The sequence below is a fragment of the Nelusetta ayraudi genome, unplaced genomic scaffold (genome assembly GCF_046127955.1).
Source record: "Nelusetta ayraudi isolate G7.1 ecotype Tasmania unplaced genomic scaffold, CSIRO-AGI_Nayr_v1 ptg000002l, whole genome shotgun sequence".
NCBI lineage: Eukaryota > Metazoa > Chordata > Actinopteri > Tetraodontiformes > Monacanthidae > Nelusetta > Nelusetta ayraudi.
The window spans coordinates 1,477,501-1,490,000 of NW_027466052.1; the positions used below are offsets into that span (position 1 = coordinate 1,477,501).

General features: G+C 47.7%; 1 protein-coding gene across 10 annotated transcripts in view; it reads right to left on the reverse strand.

The window, feature by feature from the left end:
- Positions 1-12,500, reverse strand: part of nav2a (neuron navigator 2a) — a 117,646-nt gene that overhangs the window by 65,855 nt on the left and 39,291 nt on the right. For 8 of the 10 annotated variants that reach the window (XM_076035263.1, XM_076034755.1, XM_076035347.1 and 5 more), the window contains exons 1-3: positions 7,499-7,794; positions 4,325-4,486; positions 494-611 (exon numbers count right to left, since the gene is read on the reverse strand). In XM_076035263.1, the coding sequence (XP_075891378.1) occupies positions 494-611; positions 4,325-4,486; positions 7,499-7,549 (331 nt within the window). In that variant the 5' untranslated portion in view covers positions 7,550-7,794. Of the gene's footprint in view, positions 1-493; positions 612-4,324; positions 4,487-7,498; positions 7,795-12,500 lie in introns of those variants that run through there. The other 2 variants (XM_076035100.1, XM_076035014.1) reach the window with 2 other exon arrangements.

A 12,500-nucleotide genomic window follows, 5' to 3' on the forward strand; every position in this document is an offset into this window, starting at 1 on the left:
GACGACCAACTGGTTTTGAAGAATGGAAATGAGTGAATGAAGAACATCAGAAAAGTGTTTTTCTTTTGTTGTTGTTTTTTTTGGCAACGTTGGGACCTAATAACGGACTCCAAGTTTCCAGATGATGAGAGGGTGACCTAGCTTGGGTCAAATCAGCTAAATAATATATATATAATTTAGCTGATTTTATTATATAATAAATAATAATATATACAAGAGATGAACACAGGTTGTATCACACTAACATGAACAAAGTTGTTGTACAGAAAATGATGCAATAAAATCACAGGGATTTTACTTAATTTTCTTTTTCAGAATCAGCACTTTTACTTAAGCAGAGTATTTTTTTTAAGAATCCGTACATACTTTTTACTTGAGTACAGACTGTGAATACTTTTTGCTACTTCTGTTGAATCATGCAATGACAATAAAGTCAGATTGTGGTTTTCCCTGGTTAAAGAGTCCTTGATGTGTGTGTGTGCGCGGCTCTCACCTACGACCTGGATGATGTCGGCCAGCAGGACGCCGTCCGTCACGTCCGTCTGCAGGTCTCTGATCAGACGCTTGTGTCCCGACTTGGCCAGGTAGTGGTTGGCCCAGTCCGTGTAGATCTGACCCAGAAAAACCACAACACACACACACGCGCGCACACACACAGAAAAAAAAAAAAGTTCCGGTCAACACAACACATACACAGAATATAAAAAAAAGAAAAGAAAAAAAGTTGGGGGTGGAGGGAGGGAGGGAGACTCTCCCGCCTCCTGTCAGCTACGTCCACGTGTTTCCGACTCCATAACACTTCATAAAGACAAACTACAAAAGCTTGTAAACGGTTGCGAGTTGAAGTTTTTACGGCTGATGAAGTGGCGGCGCGGTGGCTGAATGGCGAGCCGGGCGGGTCACCCTCCTTCTTTTGTGGGGCTCCTCCACTCCGCTCTGCTCCTCACACCCCGGCTCCCCCATTGTGCTCAGACAACCGCGGCGGCCCATTCAGCGGCGGCTAGCACACTGCTAGCACAGGGCCAGCACAGCGGCTAGTGGCTGAATGGGCCGCCGCGCTGACATCACTCTCAGGGGGATAGAAAAGGGTGGGGGCTGGAGGGGGTTGGTGGGGGGGGGGGGGGGGGCAAGCGTGTGAATAATCTGAATTGGATTCCCCTCATAATTAGTCTCCTCCTCCTTTCACTCCATCCATCTCCCCCTCCCCCGCTTCTACTATATTGTTGGATAAATATTTTGAGGGGGCATCAGAATGGAGGAGGAGCTAAAGGTGGAGGAGGGAGGAGGAGGAGGAGGAGGAGGAGCAGAAAGAGGAGCAGGAGGGAGTAGGAGGAAGAACAAGGGGAGGAGTAGGTGGAAGTGGATGAGGAGGAGGAGAATAAGGGAGAGGAGGAGGAGGAGAAAGAAGTGGATGAGGAGGCAGAGGAGGAGTAGGAGTGGGAGAAAGAGGAGGAGGAGGAGGAGGAGGAAAGAGAAGGTGGTGGAAGGTTTTTTTTCTGCACCATCACATGACATCAGGAGGAGGAGGCAAGAAGAACAGGTGAAGGAGGAGTAGGTGGAGGTGAAAGAGGAGGAAGAAGAGGAGAAGGAGAGGGAGGAGGAGGCAGAGCTGGTAGGAGGACGAAGAGGAGGAGGAGGGGGAAGAGGAGGAGGAGAGAGGAGAAGGAGAGGGCGGAGGAGGAGGTGGAGCTGGAAGAGGAGGAGAAGAGAGAAGGCCGGAGGTCCTTTTCTGCACTGTCACGTGATGGTGAATGAAAACTCTCTCCATCGCTCCCTGCAGGCTGTGGCTTCTCTTTGCCGGAAAAAAAGATCAATCTGCAGCCCTCTGTGACCCCCGACTGGACACTAGAGCGCCCCCTAGTGACTGAAGAGACACAAAGACTGATTCTCCTGCCAACTCATTGGCTAAAGGAAGCAGCAGAGGCTAAAACAACAACGATTTCCATTCAACATTTTTGCACATCGGCTCCGACTTCAAAAGACCTGATAAATAAAACACCTTGTGGAGGCTGCATACTTTTCTTGCACGTCTCAGTTTCCAGAAGTTTTCCACTGCACAACTGTGCCATTCAAAGTAGAATCAAATAGATGCACTTTATTGATCCCCCCCCAAAAAAACCCTCCAAATACGCATTAAACCTCAACTTGTGATGTCATCAGTCAACTGAGGGTGAGACTGTGCAGTGTCGCCGTGTGAATGTGTGTGTGAGAGGGAGAGAGAGGGAGAGAGGGAGAGAGAGAGAGAGAGAGAGAGAGAGAGAGGGAGAGAGAGAGAGAGGGAGAGAGAGAGAGAGAGAGAGAGAGAGAGAGAGAGAGGGAGAGAGAGAGAGAGAGACACACGCACAGACACAAGTTGTGACCCCTGTGTTCCTTTTATGTTTGCACTGTCAACAGATCCAGAGAATGAATCAGCTCACGACTCACAACAACAGGTGAGCGCTTCAAAGGCCCCCTCGCACACACACACACACACACACACACACACACACACACACACACACACACACACAATTACAGAGGCGCATGCCTCAACACAAATGTGCAGCTAAAAACGGCCTCTTGAGTGGGGCGGAGCCTAAGTAAAAGGGTGGGACTAATATTGCCATACATTCACACAAAGGCTTTCCTTTGCTCCTGACCGGCTTCGGACACGCCTCTACCTTACTCCGCCCACTGTCGCAACCAACCGACCGACCAACCACAGGCCAGCTGTGTCCAGCACAGGTTGCTGGAGCTGACACTTCCTGTGGGAATGTGACACAAAGTTCCTCACAAGCCTCTTCTTCTTTGAAAGGGGAAACATGTGAAACATTCCATCTGTTTTATGTTTCTTAAACGTGCCCTGCCCACGCTCGCTCACTCGCTCACTCACTCACTCTATTCAGGCATGTTTCCACTGGCTTGCTTGGTGTCGACTCGGCTCGCTTCAGCTAAGGTTAGTACGCGTTTCCACTGACCCCTACATGGTTCCAAGGGTTACCATTTTGGTACCTGCTTCCTTGGGGTTCCAAGCGTGCTGAGGATTGTGGCTGTGGATTTTTCACATTTTCACGTATTAAAAACTGAAATTCTTATGAAATTGAACCATGGGCGAATGAAGAGCTGCAGATGTTTTTGTTCTCGGTGGCCGACGAAAAAGCTCAAAGAGAGCTGGACGGACGGAGCGACACGCAATGAAAAAGTCTTCCTGGTTTTGCAGCCGGTGGCCGCAGTACAGCAAAACAGTATCTAGAGAAATTAAAAAAAAAAAAAAATGCAGCAACTACTGAAGCACCAAGGACTACAACAGTCGAAGTGGAATGAACAGAGAGAATGTTGGAGGTTTGTTCAGCCTAATGCAGATACGATGGACCACTGGCCCCCTGGTGGGCAACGGGAGGGAGACGGGCTCGACTGAGCCAGTGGACGACGAGAGAATAGTCGACCCAACCGAGCATCGCCAGTGGAGACACACCGTAAGTTCACACAGTAGGTCTTCGGAACTTTGTGTTGTCACGCTGAGAAAAAAGATGAACTTCACAGCATCTACACAACATCGACACCTCATTTACACCACAGCTACACAACTCGTTCTCAACCTCTACACAACATCGACACCTCATCTACACTTCATCCACACAACACCGACACCTCATCTACACATCTTCACCACATCTACACAACATTTACACCGTATCTACACAACATCGACGCTTCATCTACACCATATCTACATAACACCTTCTCAACATCTACACTTCATCCACACAACACCGACACCTCATCTACACAACACCTTCTCAACCTCTACACCTCATCTACACAACATCTACACCGTATCTACACAACATCGACACTTCATCTACACCACAGCTACACAACTCGTTCTCAACCTCTACACAACATCGACACCTCATCTACACTTCATCCACACAACACCGACACCTCATCTACACCACATCTACACATCTTCACCACATCTACACAACATTTACACCGTATCTACACAACATCGACGCTTCATCTACACCACATCTACATAACACCTTCTCAACATCTACACTTCATCCACACAACACCGACACCTCATCTACACAACACCTTCTCAACATCTACACCTCATCTACACAACATCTACACCGTATCTACACAACATCGACACTTCATCTACACAACATTTACACCGTATCTACACAACATCGACACTTCATCTACACCATATCTACATAACACCTTCTCAACATCTACACCACATCTCCACATCTACACCTCATCTACACAGCAACTACACAACATCTATACCTCATCTACACAACATCTATACCTCATCTACAGCACCACTCACTGATGTCTTTTGCTGCGGAGTCAGCGACCCCTCCTCCTCCACCTCCTTCTCCTGCCCCGGGGCCGCGCTGAGACTTGTGGGTAAGGACTCGTCAGCCGCCTCGGGGCACCATGTGGTGGCGCCGCCTTCCCTCTGACCCGGTCTGGGCCGGCCGGCAGATGGCTGATGGGAAAATGATGGAGAGACCAGTGAGTCTCAGAGCCATCCAGTGGGTGGGGGAGAGGGGAGCTTTGGGAGGAGCAGCAGGAGGAGGAGGAGGAGGAGCAGCAGCAGCAAGAGGAGATGGAAGCTCAGGTGATAGTGCCTGTTTGCTAAGTTTGCCTGTCATTCTGCTGTTTGCACGAATCATCCAACAGGGGGAGTGGGAGGGGCTCTGCAGCTTGAGAGAGGAGGATGATGGGAAACTGTTTTCTTAATGATGCATGATGCATTCTTATGAAGGCAAAGCAGCTTTATTTGTCATTATACTAACGTACAATGGAATTATGAGATCAGATGGTACTACATATATATCTATATTTATGTATGTATATACACACACACACACACACACACACACACACATCATAGATTTTCACTAAATTGTTTTCACCAAATCCTTAGAAGCTTTCCATGTCCATCTGGTGAAGAGCACCACTGGAAGGGTCTCCTCAGCGAATCAATAGAAGAAGAAGGAGAGCTGTAGGCAGCAGGGGGACTGGATGGATGAGCCCAGATGTCAGACTTCAATAAACCTGAGAAACACAGCTGGCTGTGTAGCCGTGTGGAGGCGACATTTCACGCATCACTGTCATGTTTTCTTTTGTCCGTCTAAAGCCCCTTCTCCACTGGCCAAAAAAGCCTTCCCTCCGTAGGTTTCTACTGGGTGGAGCTTGAAGGTCTGCACACGTTCCACACAATGCTCAACTATTATTTCCTGCTTCTTCTTCTGCTGCTGCAAACCTGAGGGGCCATAAAACCACCGCTGACAGAGAGAACGCACAAACGTGTGTGTTTTTTTATTCTCTCCAATCAGTACTGCCCCTTAGCCACACCCCCCCACCCTCTCAAGTGGTTTCAGACCGCAGAAGGAGCCACAGCAGCAGCAGCAGCAGCAGCAGCAGTCCACTTTAAATAAGGCCTCCAACTTGTCCGGCTCCCCACATGAAAGACATATGGATCACAAGGCAGAGAGGGAAAATCTATACGTGTATATATATATATATGTATATGTATACATACATATATACATATATACTGTATATGTATATATATATGTATGTACATATATATGTATACATATATATATGTTATATATGTATGTATAAAATGTATGTATATATGTAGTGTGTATATATATATATATATATATATATATATATATATATATATATATGTATATGCATATACACATTTATATGTGTATGTACACACACACACACACACACAGACACACACACACACACACACACACACACACAAATACAAAAATGAGTTGGATTTGAGTCAGCTGTCAGCGTGCATCATCATCATCATCATCATCATCATCATCATCCAGAAGTTCATGTGCGTGCACCACCTCTAAGCCTTGACAACAACATTGCAGCACTGCGTCACACCCACAGGTGGCAGCAGTGTCCTGGGTTTGAATCAAAGCCTTCAAAAACTTTATGGCATTGTCATAAAGAAAAACTGGCATTGGACCAAAAGTGAGTTTCGGTTTCTGGTGAATCACTGCAATCAAACAGAACACTGTCACAATGTCACATTCGACCGGTTGCCAGATCTTCGTGTATCATCCTCCCCTTCCAGCCAGCTACCCTCACAAGAACTAGTGTTGGCTCATTTAGCCCTCTGCTGACAGCCCATTCCAGATCTATCGGTTTCACACACGATGCACACTACGCTACACTATACAACACAACACAAAGTAACACAACAACAACTTTTGAAGGCTCGATTTGCATATGACCGATTTTCAGTTGTTGCTGCACCTTCTGCAGTGCTTGGCAAAGAGGAACAAAAAACGCGAGGTGGCTTCGGGGAGCGGGGGGAGTTTTGACTGTGAGGTGGGACTGTGTGCTCACCAACCCTGATAGAGGTATGGTGCACAACTGTGACCACACAAAGGGCTGACTTCCAGAACTTCAGGGAGAGCAGGAGGAGCAAAGACTCTGTGGTTCTCCTCATTTCTGGGGAGTTCACTGACAGATGATGCGTTCCGGAGACCACGCCCACGTGGGGTCACAAAGGTCACGTGTTACCAGGAGCACGATGGGATAATCAATATGGCCATGTTATTAAAACAGATGCTATTATGGTCTTGTATTGACTGTGTGTCATCATAAAATAGAAGAAAATGCCATTTTATTTTTTATTTATGATTTATTAATATCAATATCAATATATATATACATATTATTATTAACACTAAATAATAATAATAATAATAATAATAATAATAATAACAATTAGAAGAAGAATATTTATAAATCTAATAATAATTAATAATGTTAATAAATATTAATATTATATGAAAAATATTTTTTTTTGCCCATTCTAGGTGTTGTCTTTGTCATTTCACCTCGTCCCAGTCCTCTCTGTCTGTCACACACACACACACACACACACACACACACACACACACACACACACACACACACACACACACACACACACACACTTGTGCAGACTGTGTAATGAAAGCAGCTCTTATCCTGCACATCTCCAGACTCCAGGGTTAATAACCTCCTGGGCCTCCATCTCCTCTTCCACTGTGGGCTCCCAGCAGATCAGCAGGAGGAGACCTGCTGAGCAGGGTGTGTGTGTGTGTGTGTGTGTGTGTGTGTGTGTGTGTGTGTGTGTGTGTGTGTGTGTGTGTGTAAACTCAAAAACAGCACGCTATTTCCCCCAAAAAACACTTTCATTGAAACCACCATCTCCCTCTGGATGCTTTGTAGAGCCATCACAGACATCGGGACATCACACACACGTGCAAACACACACACAAACAGGCACCGCGAACACACACACACACACACAAATGTTCAAAAGCCAGACAATTTCCTCAAAAGCTGATCAAAGTGTAAACAAAAAAGCAAAGAAGTAAAGAGGTTCAGAAGAAGAAAAGAGAGAAAACTTCTATCTTCTCCTGGATCTGGATCTGGATCTGGTTCTGGTTCTAGTTCTGCCTACCAGCTTCATGCTGAAGTTCTTTTGCTCCCAGCGGCTCAGGGTCACACTCATGGTCTTGCTGGAGGACACCTGCCTCACCTCTTCCTCCTCCTCCCCCAGCAGCAGGAGCAGCAGGACTGAAGGACGTGGAGACGGGCCATCAGAACCGGCTCCAGGCCCAAAGAATGAAAAGTAAATCCCTTCCAAGGGAGGAGGACAATGTCAAATATCCAAATAGAGATGGACGAATGAATGCTGGAGCCAGTAGATCAGGAGGACATGGAGGACGCACTGCTGCTGCTGCTGCTGCTGCAGTCCCAGCAGTTTGTTCTCTGATGGTGTTGATGGTGGGACCTTCTCTCCACCCACTGGGAGGAGCAGGAGGAGGAGGAGCAGCAGCAGGAGGAGGAGCAGCAGAAGGTGGAGGTCTGCCTGCTCAATGGACCGTCGGTCAGATGGGGCGGAGATAGAGAAAGACAGAGAGAGAGAGCGAGAGAGAGAAAAGGACAGGACCTCTTAACCTTCAACCACCCCTCCACCTCCTCCTCCCCCTTCCTCAAATCACCCTCGCCCTCCTCCCCCAAATCACCCCCCTGGGTGACCAAAAAAAAGTGAGGAAAAAAGAAGAAGAAGCAAAGATTAGAGGCCACACAACCCCTCCTCCTCCTCCTCCTCTCTCCCCATCCCCTCCTTCTCCTCCTCCTTCTCTCCTCCTCCTCTTGATAACATCACATGTGGGAAAACCTCAGAGGCCAAACCAAACCCTCTCCTTTCTATTTATTACACTGGAACCCCCCAACCCCACTGTGTTTTTTTTCTTAAAAAAATGAATAAATAAAAATAAAACTGCTGGTGTTTTATTTTTCTACTCCCTGGTCCGCTGCTCTTCCCACATCACACTGCAGCAGCTGCAGCTGTGCAGCAGCCCCGCATGTATTTCTGTGCATGCAAACACACACACACACGCACACACACACACAAACACACAAACCACTCACCACTCACCACCGCTGCCGACGCCACCACCTGCAAATTACAAGGCAAATTTGAATTTTTGTTTTTTTGGGAAAAGCCTCGAAGATTTAGAGAAAGTTCCCACAGCAGCAGCAGCAGCAGCAGCAGCCGTAGCCTGTGGAACAGCAGCAGCAGCAGCGGCAGCGGCACACAACCACAGCCACAGTTACACACATACACACACACACACGCACACAAAGACGACAACAATGACACAAGTGACAAAAACTGCTTATTTTTTTGAATCTCACCTACAGTGCGAGCAGCTTTACAAGCTTGGAACAACTTAAGTTAAAGAGGAACTGCTAATTTGGAATGTGGCAGGTTGGTTAGCAATTTGGTTGGTTGTTTGGATCGTTGGTCGGTCGGTCAGTTGGTTGGTTAGTTGGTTATTCATTTGGTTGGTTGGAAACTGTGAGTGGTCATTGCTGGCAAATGTCAGAAGCTCCTGAAAGCTTCTCAGTTTGATGTCGTGTGTGTTTGTTTGTTCACGGGCAACAAGACTTGCAACCAGTTTGCTTGTTTTGGGGGGTTTCTGCTACCAACCAACATGTCGAAGCATTTTTTTTTTCTTGCTTGAAAATAACAAGCCATAAGCCAGAAGTGGTCAACTTTTATCAACATAAGGAATTTTGTGGCCTGCAGTGGTCAAACCCTTCAATAGGTTCACACGGTCACATGCTGCAGATTGTGTATTTTTTGTTAGCTAACGCAATGATTAAACAACACAACAATTCCTGTTCCTGTTTTTTATGAATTATGAAAACAAGGTTTTTGTGAGATTTCATCAGAGCTAGCTCGCTAACTAGTGAGCTAGCATGACGCAACACGTTGCTGACTCAAAGGAGGGGGCAAAGCAGGATTCAAAGCAGGTGCCCCCCCATGCTGCTAACTAGCATTGATTTAATGACTCCTGTGTGGCTCCTGGAGAAGAGAGAGAAAACTGTCGTCAGCATTTAGATCTTGTATTTAACACTTTTACTGCGGCTGTTCAACAAGCTCATTAAAGTTCAGCTGCGCTGGAGGGGAAAAAAGGGGGCTGAGTGCCTGTTTTCTTTTTCACAGCCGCTGATAAAAACCCACCAGTGAGTCTGGGACAATAGAGGGGGAGGGGGAGGGGGTGACCCTGCCAAGGAGGGGCCCTTTGTCTTGGAGGGGAGGGGAGTGGGGGGGTCCCTCTCCATTCAAACAGTGGAGGTTGGGCAGCAAGATTGGCTTGTGTGTGTGTGAGAGTGAGACATGGGGGATATGGGGGGGCAGGGGGCGGCGTGGGGGGGTGGTTACTGAGACCTGCCCCAGGTTAGTCATGGATCTTCAAATCCTTCTAAGCAAAATGCATCAAGGCCAGAAAAATCCTGAGAAAAGAGTTTTATATTCCCAGCGTGACGTCACAGTGCCGTACATGCTGCTGTGTCTCGAGCTCGTTCTGATTGGCTGATGCGTTCTGACGTCCTGCGACTCACAGCAGAGGCAAAACAGGGAAGTGACACTACACTGTGACATGCTGTGACATGGGGGCTGGTTGCAATGGTGTGTAAGGTGCAACACAGCATCAGTTTTATGAAGCTGCAAACAGAGGGCTAAATATGACATAAGTGGGTATTTGCAAGGCTGATACAAATAATACATTACAATTGCATACAAAAATATATATGTTGCAGTGTGAAAATGGGAACAATCTGAAGTCTTTAACTTTTAGTTCTTCCTGTAAGGGAATCGATAAAAATGTTGTCAACGTTATAATCAAATTATACAAATGATTTGGAGGAAGGCGGAGGCCATCTGCTCCTGTTCAAGCACCAGCTGCTCAAAAGAGTCTCATTGTTTGAACTTGATAATCATTGAGGGCTGAAATAAGTCAATATAATATATTATACATTTGAGGGAAAATTTGCCTTGTTTTGTCTTGCCAAAGGAACAGACAGTGAATCGAGTTTTTAACTCATCTTTCAGTTCAACTGTGTTCACACCAATTGCCTTTTCAAGTTACATAAGCTCGTGTTTTTGAGGCAGCAATTGAATTTAAAATTGCAAACCTCATTTTCAATACCCGCTTATTCCCGAGCTCAGGGCCACGGGGGTCTGCTGGAACCGATCCCAGCTGTCAGGGTAGGTAAGGCAGGGTACACTTCACCTCACATGCATGTTCTTGGACTGTGGGAGGAAGCCGGAGAACCTGGAGGGAACCCAGTTTGCATGATCTTTTTTTCCTTGCAGCCAGCCAGCTGCGGTGGATGCGATCGTATGAAAGGAATCGAAGCTCACTGATAGGCTGGTTTGACTTTGAGCCCCACCACTCCCTCCTCCTCCCGGTCATCCTGGCCCACCACCCTCTCGGGAGGCTGACTTCAGCCCCCCTCGCTGACCTCCACCTTCTGCTTCCAGACGGAGATGGCACTGATTGCGTTAGTGTGAACTGCCTCGGCAGCTCCGGGTCCCCAGGGGGCGCCACTCCACTCACAATGGCCCGTTTGTCTGTCTGTCTGTCTATCTGCAGGCGGGGGAGAGAGACTCACCGCTAACCCAGCAGTGGAAGTGTGTCGTGGAGGGCACCTTGGGGTAGGGGGTGTGGTGAGGGAGGGGGGGCAGGATCAATAGAGGAAGGGGGAGGGGCCTTAATTAGCACGGTTATGTTTCCAGCCGTGACCTCACACAGGAAGACAGCACAGGAAGTGGAATCTGATCGAGACGCGTGAGGTTTAGATGAGGTCACCGGGGGAAGGGTGGTGGTGGTGGTGGGGGGTCGTCTGATGGAGGGGAAGACGGGAAGGAATGGATGGACGTATGGCTAACTGGTGAATGAGAATAATTGTGAACAACCAGGGTTGTGAGGCACTGAATCAGACACATGAAGCTTCCAACACAAAGGAGTTCCCATCAAACCAACAACGACAGTCCAACACTAAATCCTTCCCCTCACTCCACTTCTCACAAATAGTCTGTGCCCCCCACCCCCTCCCCCCCACTCTAGTGATGTCACAGAGGGGGAGCTCATGGCAGCTCACTGGCACCTCCTCCTCCTCCTCAGGTTAACTACCACAGCCACGGGTTGCCAGGTGCTATCCCCCCTCCCCCCCAAAGGCCATACCACACCCTCCTCCATTGTTATTGTCGCCATTTCCTAACACCTAATCACCTAACAGGTGGATTTTAGCAGCCGGCTGCAAGCAGCGGGCTAAATGGCTACACTGGTTGCTGGATGTTCTGGGGATCAATGATGATAATTAATCCATTGTAACTAGTTAATAACAGGACCAGAGTTGGTTTTCCCTTTTCACACCGCCAGAAGCGGCCCACCTGCAGCTCCATCTCAACATCATCATCCTTCTCAGTGTGTGTGTGTGTGTGTGTGTGTGTGTGTGTGTGTGTGTGTGTGTGTGTGTGTGTGTGTGCGTGCGTGCGTTCTTATCTTCCTCCTGCCTGATGCTGATAGTGACGCCGCTGAGATGTCTTTTATCAGCGCAGCCACAGCTTTCAGCAGCAGGTCGTCAACCACCACTGACACCATCACCGCTCACACTCGTGGTTTCCTCATTTTAAAATGTACACTCATGCTTTTTGTACACACTGCCACTGTCATTGTTTCTGTTGTGCACTGAGCCTTGAGACAATGAATGTCGACAACTTAAAAGACACATGTGCGTGGATATATATGTGTGTGTGTGTGTGTGTGTGTGTGTGTGTGTGTGTGTGTGTGTGTGTGTGTGTGTGTGTGTCCTGCACCCGTGCAGGGCCCTTTTGTCATGATAACGATAATGTGATGATAATGGCAGGAAGCCATTTACACTCCAATGCTCACTGCTGCTGTGACTCTCACCTGCTGGGCGGAGTCTCCAGGAGGCTCCGCCCACTCTTAACAGCCAGTAACAAAAATCATTACTGCTTCCTGGCGAGGGAGATGGAGGAAGAGGGGGTGGAGGAGGATGAGGAGATGGACGAGAAGAAGAAGGAGGAATAGGAGGAGGAGTGTTTTGAAGGTTGGTGGTAGGAAGCTAATCAAAGCAACTGA